This window comes from Psammomys obesus, unplaced genomic scaffold, assembly GCF_907164565.1.
Source record: "Psammomys obesus unplaced genomic scaffold, mPsaObe1.curated_primary_1811, whole genome shotgun sequence".
Classification (NCBI taxonomy): Eukaryota; Metazoa; Chordata; class Mammalia; order Rodentia; family Muridae; genus Psammomys; species Psammomys obesus.
The window spans coordinates 2,336,833-2,346,091 of record NW_026596034.1 but is presented as its reverse complement, the minus strand read 5'-3'; the positions used below and the strand labels follow the sequence as shown (position 1 = coordinate 2,346,091).

The 9,259-nt window shown below is 40.5% G+C and overlaps 1 protein-coding gene across 1 annotated transcript in view; it reads left to right on the top strand.

Annotated features, from left to right (window-relative positions):
- The window catches only part of Mylk3 (myosin light chain kinase 3), a 54,839-nt gene extending 52,696 nt beyond the window's left edge, over window positions 1-2,143 (top strand). Inside the window, exon 13 of the mRNA XM_055621221.1 lies at window positions 1,474-2,143. Coding sequence (XP_055477196.1) covers window positions 1,474-1,533 — 60 coding nt within the window. The 3' untranslated portion in view covers window positions 1,534-2,143. The remainder of the gene's footprint in view (window positions 1-1,473) is intronic.
- The last annotated feature ends 7,116 nt before the right edge of the window (window positions 2,144-9,259 follow it).

The following is a 9,259-nucleotide window of genomic DNA, read 5'->3' as shown; positions in this document are numbered from 1 at the left end:
TTTCTTTCTTTCTTTCTTTCTTTCTTTCTTTCTTTCTTTCTTTCTTTCTTTCTTTCTTTCTTTCTTTCTTTCTTTTTAGCTGTTTCCAGTTCACAGGCTCAATTTGATGATCTGATGATAATTTATGAGGCACAATTTGAAAATGTGTTCTAGAGAACTCTATTTTCCACTTTAAAAGCAGAATACCTTTTCTTCTCAGACATGCCCCCAAATGTGACTTTCAATTTTTCTGGAAATCTGGTCCATGCTTAGCGTACCAGGTTTTTTTGTTTTTTGTTTTTTTTTTTTTCCTTTTTGTTTCTCCCACCGGGGGGGGGGGTAGGGAGGTCAAAGAGCTAGCTACTGAGTTCCTGTCAGAAACAGTCCCTGTTCCCCTTACTAGGGAAACCCACTTGGAGACTGAGCTGCCATGGGCTATGTCTGAACAGGGGTTCTAGGTTATATCCATGCATGGTCCTTGGTTGGAGAATCTGTTTCAGACAAGACCCCTGTGCCCAGATATATTTGGTCCTTGTGGAGCTCCTGTCCTCTCCAGGTCTTACTAACTCCCCCTTCTTTCATATGGTTCCCTGCACTCTGCCCAAAGTTTGGTTATGAGTCTCAGCATCTGCTTTGATACACTATTAGAGTCTTTCAGAGGCCCTCTGTGGTAGGCTCCTGTCCTGTTTCCTGTTTTCTCCTACTTCCAATGTCCATCTCATTTGTTTTTCTAAGTGAGGATTGATCATCTTACCCTGGGTTCTCCTTCTTGTTTAGCTTCCTTAAGATTTTAGTATGTTTATCCTATCTTATAGGTCTATATAAGTGAGTATATACTGTGTGTGTCTTTCTGCTTCTGGGATACCTCACTCAGGATGACCTTTTCTAGGTCCCACCATTTGCCTGCAAATTTCATGATTTCCTTGTGTTTAATACAGGTGCCAGGCACTGGTGGCACAAGCGTTTAACCCCAGCACTAGGGAGGCAGAGGCAGGTGGATCTTAAGACCAGATTGGTCCACAAAGAAAGTTACAAGAGCCAGGGCTACATAGAAAAGCCAAACCAAACAAACAAACAAAAAAAGGCATAATCATAAAATATTAAAGACAAAACAAAAACTAATGCATTTAAATTGGACAAAACAAACAGAAATAAGAGCCTCTCATTGCATGCAGAGTACCAGGTTTGTTTGTTTTTTAAAAATATTTATTTATTTTATGTATACAAATGCTCTATTTTTATACATACCAGAAGAGGGAATCAGATTCCATTTACAGATGGTTGTGAGTCATCATGTGGTTGCTGGGACTTGAACTCAGGACCTCTGGAAAAGCAGCCAGTGCTCACAACTGCTAAGCCATCTCTCTAGCTCCCAGAGTACCAGTTTTGAAGAAGCCCAAGTGCCTAGACTTGTCTTTTTATCATTTCTTCTTAAGTACTGGATCTAAGATGCACTTTTTCTTTTCTTTTATTCCCCTACCTCTTTATTTCAAGAAACATTTCCACGTGGTGACTGCAGTCAACAGGTTAAAGAAATTTCCAACCTGTCCCTAATCTTTGGCTCTGCTGCTCCCCTGGGCCCAGGAATTCTAGAGGCAACATGAAGTGGTACTATGAAGAGAGTATTTGAGATTTTTCATAGTCTGGCACTTTGCTATTATTGATTCTTCTTATTTTGCAAAGAATGATGGAAAGAAGAAAGAGAGAGAAAGAAAAGAAGAAAAAAGAGAAGAAAAGGAAAAGGAAGAAAGCAAGGAAAGAAAAAAGTTTGTTGTTTTTTTTCCTTGTTAATGAAAAGTGGTTTTTGTTTTCTTAAGCCCTGAGAACGTTTTGCTGTAATATTACCAGGCCTGAAATGCTGCTTCCTCCCCAGTACCCTTACTTCTGGTAATAACAGTAAGCATGCTCAGAATGGACAGGGAAAATCCTACTTGGCTTTTGGTCAAATATGAATTCTAAACTTGTCATGATTTAAAAAACTCATTAGGGAGAGAGGTATGGATCTTGGGGCAGTTAGTTGCAGGAGTGGGGAATGAATATGATCAAAACATATTGTATAAAATTCTTAAAGAATTAATAAAATATATTTTCGAAAAGGAGTCAGTAGATCTGGGCTGCTTGCAACTGTGGTCAGAGAAGCTTCATTTTGCAGTGGGTAATTAGATCAAGGACTCAGAATGGGTCAAAGCGCAGAGTGTAACCGTGAGCCCTCAGCTGGGGATGAGTCACCACATCAACCGCCACCATCAAAAGCTCAGGGAGCCTCACAGGAGAGGAGGCCGAAAGAACGTCAGAGTTGGTAGATGACGATGGCTGCCGTGAAATACTGTCTTCTAGACCTGACACGACCTTTGCAGGCATCCAACTCAGAGAACCCATACAAGAGCAAGTCTGTCAAACTGCAGCATGGCTGGGAGGCAGCTCCTGAGGCCCACCCCTGGTGGTGGAGGTACTGGGAGCCGATGGCTAATGAGGCTGGGAGAGTTCTCCTTCAGCCTGTGGTAGCAGTCGTTTGTGCTCGGTGTATGCTCCATACCCATGTGCGTATGGGCAGCACTGATTAGACTTGGGAGTTAATAAGAGCAGAAAATAAATAAAAAGAGGACAGGAGTCGAGGAGGGAGATGGGATGGGACGTTAGGGACAGTTGGAAGCAGGTAGACAGGTATGATCAATATGCTTTATACACATGCATGGAGTGTCCAAAGAATAAAAAATATCATTTAAAAAAGAGCTCAGTAGATTATTTTTCAAGGAAAGGCATGTTTCCTTGCAGCATTGTTTCTTCCAGTGCAAAGACTTCCAGTGTCAAGAATTCCTAGATTATGATTGACTTAGAGGCTCTGCTCTCAGAATATGTGAGCAGACCAACCCTCAAATATGTCTTAACTTCTCTTTTAAGAATTAACATTGGCCAAGCAGTGGTGGCACACACCTTTAATCCCAGGCAGAAGCAGGTGGCTTTCTGTGAGCTCAAGGCCAGCCTGGTCTAAAGAGTAAGTTCCAGGACAGCCAGGGCTACACAGAGAAACTTTTACTTGGAAACAAACAAACAAACAAACAAACAAAAAAAACAATTAAAAAAAATCATCCAGGTATAGTGGCTACATCTTCAATCGCACTCAAAATTCTGAAGCAGAAGGATTACAACTTTGAGGCCAGAAAACAAACAAACAAACAAAAAAAAAAAACAAAAAACAAAAAAAAAAAGGAAAAAGAAAAACATCTTTAGTATTATTTGAAATTTGAAAGCCTATCAACCTTCATGATTGATTTGGTTGTTTTGAATGTACTTTAAAATCTTCATCTGCATCCCCAGCTTCTCTTCTAATGCTTAGCCGTTCTGACACCCCCTTCCTTGGTTATGAATTTCTAGGCTCATAAGCCTGGACACTGACACATATCATATGGAAGAAAAAGGCAACTGTAATGTCCAGCTTTCTGATGGTAACGCAGAAATTACCCACCACAGAGCAGTGCAGAAAACCTGCTCTCCTACAGCCTGTGCATAGTTAAGGCATTTCTAGATATGTTACCACTGTGGTGTGCATTGCCACCAGTCCGCAGAGATGACAGTTCTCAATGTGGTGAGCAACTACACATCGAAAACTTCCCATGTGCGTTTAAATAGTTTGTCAACTTGGGAAGTGATTTAAGAGGATGTTATTCAAAGCTAAACCATTCTAGTTCCCTTATTTCTTTACTTGTGTGTAGTATTCCTAGTTCTGTGAGTGTGTGTATGTGTGTGCATTTACACGTGTGTGTGTTCCCATAGGGGTCAGAGATCAGTGCTGAGTGTCCTCCTCACTTGTTCCTGCTTTGGCTAGATTGGCTAGCCAGCAAGCCCCCCCCCGCCAGGGGATGCTCCTGTCTCTGCTGCTCAGCACCTGATTCCAGGCTTTAATGTGGTGCTGGGGACTGAGCTCAGGTCCTCATGCTTGTATGGGAAGCAGTGTGCCCACTGGGCCATCTCTCCAGCCCCAGATCCCTTCCCGTCCAGCGCTTTCTGTCACTTTAGTAGCTGTAGCTTTAGGTTGACAGGCATCAGTTTCACACTTTCTTAGCTTCCCTTCCTCCACCCCCAAAGACTTTCTGGCAGAGAACCTGGGTGCCGAAAAGGAGCCTATTCTGCTGCTGTAGTTCTCAAAATGCAACATTCCTCAGCAATGCCAGCCTTTGTCAGGATGCTGAGAGTTTCAGAACCGCCATGGAAAGGCCTGCTCCAAATGAATGAAGAGCTGAAGGAGGGCTATGGGTACCATCTCAGGGTGCCTACAAGTCAGTACACGTCAGATGACTGCATGTCAGTGATCTGGCAAAGTTCTAGTTATCTTTCTGGGAAAGGGTTTAAGGGCAGTCTCTAGAGGGGATGAGAAAGGATATTTTGAGTTCTGTCTAGGTAAGCAGTCCTCACCTGCCTGGTACTTAGGACTCTTGGCAGACACTCTTGGAAACACACACAGTTTCAAGGCTGATCTAGAGAGGCTTGTCCAACAGAAATGCAAAACAAGTCATGCACAGTTTGAATTTTCTAATCGTTCCTCTAAAACATCCATTTAATTATCGTCAATAATTTAACCCCATGTGACAAATATTTTTATTGTTTCTGTTTACATTAAGTCTCCCAAATAAGACATGTAATTTATACTTACAACACATGCCAATTCAGATGGTATGCTTTTACTCCATAGACTCTGCACTTAAAGTTCATAAAATATACTATAGAAAATGTATTCACACAGTCAAGTACTTTGGAACATACTTTGAACTGTTCCTAGTAATCAAATGAGGTATCCATTTTTACACTTGTTAAAGTTAGAAAATTAGTTTTGTCACTGGATTAGCTGTATTTTAAATATTTCATAAGCTTTTGTGTTGTCCTGGGCAGGTCTAGAGTGAACTGTGTTTGTAATTATTTGTGCTACTCCTTCCCTGTGTTCTCAGTCTTTGCCTGGAGAAACAATTTTATTACTGAAGAACCCACATGCTTTTGTTACAGGATATGGAGAAATCAAGGTGGAGCTGGCATTTCTAATGTTTAATTAAACTTGAAATTTGGGTGGAATTTGCAATGTTTTCTAATTGTACAAGTCCCTTTCTTTTACCTGCGACTATCAGGGGGCTGTTAGTGATTATACCAAACTTGTTGACAATGTAAGAAAAAAAAAAAAACATTAGCAGAAATTAATCAAGAGATGGTGAATTGAGGACCACAATTCTACAAAACAGAGCAAGCCATGGGTAGCAAGACAGTTAGCAGCACTCTTCCATGGCCTCTGCATCAGCTCCTGTCTCCAGGATGCTAGGCTTTTTGAGTCCCTGCTCCGGTTGTCTTCCATGATGAATTGTCATATGGAAGGGTAAGCCAAATAAACCCTTTTCTCTCCAACTTGCTTTTGGTCATGGTGTTTCATTGCAGCAAGAGTAACCCTGACAAAGAAGTGCTCTACCACAGACTACAATTTGAGTTGGATCTTAAAACGTTGTTGTTGTTGAGAAGACATTTTCTCAATTCTGCTAGAATGTCTTGGGCACAATTCTTGATAGGCAATGAGGCTGGCAGCATACTTCATCAAAAACCCAGGATAACGAAAACAATCCTGAATAATAAAAGAATTGCTAGAGGTATCACTATTCCAAATTTCAAGTTGTACCACAGAGATTTAGTAATAAAAAAAGATTGGTATGGCATTAAAACAGATATGCTGATCAATGGAATAGAATTAAAATTCCAGGCATATGTCCACACTCTGATGGACACCTGGTTTTTTTACAAAGAAGCAAAAATATAAGCTGGAAAAAAGACAGCATCTTCAACAAATGGTGCTAGTCAAATTGGGTGGCTACACATAGAAGAATGCAAATAGATTCGTATTTAACACCACGTACAAAACTCAACTCCAAATGAATTAATGACCTCAGCATAAGTCCTGATACCTCAAATCTCTAGAAGCTGGGAATAGTCTTGAACTCATTGAAACAAGAAAGACTTTCTGAACAGGACATATGGCACAGGTACTAAGAACAACAATTAATAAACACAACCTCATGAAACTGAAAAGTTTCTGTATAGCAATTGACCGTCATTTGGATGGTGCAGGCTACAGATCAGGAAAAGATCTTTACCAATTACACATCTAATAGAGAGTTAATATCTAAAATATATAAAAACTAGAAAAATCCCTGGACCTTAAGAAAACAACCCAACTTAAAAAAAGGGATATTAACAGAGAGTTTCTCAAAAGATGAAACACAAATGGCTGAGAAACACTGAAAGAAATGTTCAACATCCTTAGTCATAGAGAAATACAAATCAAAACTGCCTTGAGATCTCACCTTATACCAGTCAGAATGGCTAAGATCATTAAAACAACAACAGACAGTTCATGCTTGTTAGGATGTGGAGTAAGGCGTAAGAGACACTTACACATTGCTGGTGGAGAAATTTGTACACCTGCTATGGCAATCAGTGTGGCAGTACCCCAGGAAGCTGGGAATAGATTTAGCTCAAGATTCAGCTATACCACTCTTCCACTCTGGGACATATACCCAAAGGACTCTACACCCTGCTACAAGACACCTGTTCATCCATTTTCATTGCTGTTCTGTTTATTATGGCCAGAAATTAGAAACAGCCTAGATGGCAATCAATAGATGACGAAAATGTAATACATTTGCACAATGGAATATTATTTAGCTATTAAAACAAAATTAGCAAAATTGTGAGTTTCAGAAATAAATGGAGCTAGGGAAAGAAACCATCTGGAGTGAAGTAACTAAACTAAAAAAAAAGACAAATATGGCATGTATTCTTTTATGGAAATTTTAGCCTTTAAACTTTTCATAGGCATGCTACAATCCATATAATTGCAGCTGTTAGGTATAGAGTAAGGGACTAGGAGGGAGGAGAGTTTCTCCCAATGAAGGGGAAATAGAATATATCGTTATAGAGAGATGGGGGAGACTGGAATGAGAGGATTAAATGGGGAAAGAGTGACAGGAGGGAACATGGGAGGGACCATTAACACTAGGGCTTTTGGGGGAAGGTCCTTCTACTTCTGGAAACTTACTACAATAGAAGCTTCTTAAAATGTATGCACATATAGAACAAATCTAAATGAAGTCACCAAATAATGGGGAAGATAATAATGCCTCAAGCAGACATTTTGCCACCAAGTGAAACCTCTAGCACCAAGAATGAGTTACACCTAATAAAGCTCTTGGCCAAAGGGGCCCCATGGACCCACCAAACAAATCGGGCTATTACCAATGCTATCGGCTGCTCTCCACACACTGAAGACAACACTTACACATCTCATTATGTAGAAGTCAAGCTGGTGCCTAACTAGTCTTCATGTCTACTGACCAGTAGTGTTCTTGGATTGAAATCACTCTGCATAGTGCCAGAGGAGAAAGGTAAACACCAACCCAGCTCTGATCCCTTCGTTCTACAATGGTGACCATGACATACTGGTGCAAGAACTGCATAAATGCTGAAGAATAACTGACCACTATCTAGTTGGACTTCAGGCCCACTCCATGAGATGGAACCCATGTCTGACACTGCCAGGTGGCCAAGAATCTGAGACCATATAGACCATGGGCTCAGGGGAAAACCAAGTACTATTATTTTGCTAAAAATACATAGTAATAAAATGACTAATGATTTTTCTGCTACACCCATAGCTTCCTCTTGAGGAACAAATGTGGACAGAGAGAGACATAACTGAACAGTGTGTGGAGAGTGAGAAGCCTTGAAACAGTCCTATATGGGGTGTCTCCATCCAAGCCCTCCCCTAAGGGCTCAGGGAGCTATGTGGAAAAGGAGGCAGAGACTGTAAGCATAAAAGATGGATGACAGAACATACGAACTCACAGAAACTATGGCAGCATGCGTAGGGCTTGCACTGGTCCAAGCTAGTTGGGGTCCCAGTGTTGAGGGGGCAGTGGGTGGAAGCTCTAACCAAAAGCCTTTCATTCTGACAACCACAAAGGAAAATTAGTTTTCTCCAATGGAGTCTCACTGGATTTATAAACTAAAGGCAGGCCCAGCAATTCAAGTCCCATGTTATTTTTATACTTTATTTTTGCCTCATATTGCTGTTTGATCATTTTTTATCTTACTAAAATTTTGTTTGTATATTAGAGTTTCTGACTTTGTGTTTTTATGGGCTTTGTTTACATATATGTATCATTTTTATGTTTTCTGTTTTTTAGTTGTCTGTTTTCTGTACAGAGAAAGGTATGAAGCTGGGAAGGTAGGAAAATCTGGAGGAGATGGAAGGGAAACTTATGATCAGAATATATTATAAAAATTATTCAAAAAGATTTTTCAATAAAAAGAAAAAAAACCTATAAAGCCTTCTCCAGTGTTAAAGGATTTAGCAAGGTTACATTTATATATGTACACACACACATATAAATGAAATAAACTTCAGTGCGTTGTTTTATAATACAGTGCTAATGTGTAATTCATATGCCAGTCTCGGTATCTTTTAGTATTTATTCACAGCAGACATTGTACTACCTGCTTTCTTTAGGTCTGCTGCTTCTCCCAGCTATTCTAGGCAGCAGCGGGACAGATTTGTTTGCTGAGACAGGTTTTCATGTACCCCATGATGGCTTTAAACTCATGTAGTTGAGGATGACTTTGAAGTTCTGATTCCTCAGCCTTCTCTTCCTAAGGGCTAGAATTAAGGGGTGAACTCTGTGTGGTTTTATGGAGTGCTGGTATTCAAACCCAGGGTTTTGAAGGCAGCTCTAGTAACAGCCCCATCTGTAGCTAAAGCAGTGCCTTTTAATTCCCACTTTCTAGATGGAGCAAATGGGTGTCAATCATACTTGTTCAAGTGGCAAAGCACAGTGGGTCTTAAACCCAGGGACTCTGACAGTCTGTGTTCTAGGGAGCATTAGGGCTCAGGACACAGGAACATGGACTTCTTCCTTTTCTTTCTCTTTTTCTTTCTTTCTTTCTTCCTTCCTTCCTTTCTCTCCCCCCCCCCCCTTTCTTTTTTTCATTTGAGAAGATACAGATTTTGGCCTAATAACAACTACTCAAAGCTGACAATTGCAACTCAAATGCACATAAAAAATGGGCTGAAGAGATGATTCAGTGGTTAGTGGGTCTAAGTCCCAGCACCCACATGGCAGCTCACATTGTCCGTAACTCTAGTCTTAGGGGATTCAGCATCCTCTTCTGGCCTCCACTGGCACCAGGCACAAGTGGTGAGCAAACACATATGCAGGGAAAATATTCATACACATAAAAAAAGAAATGAATA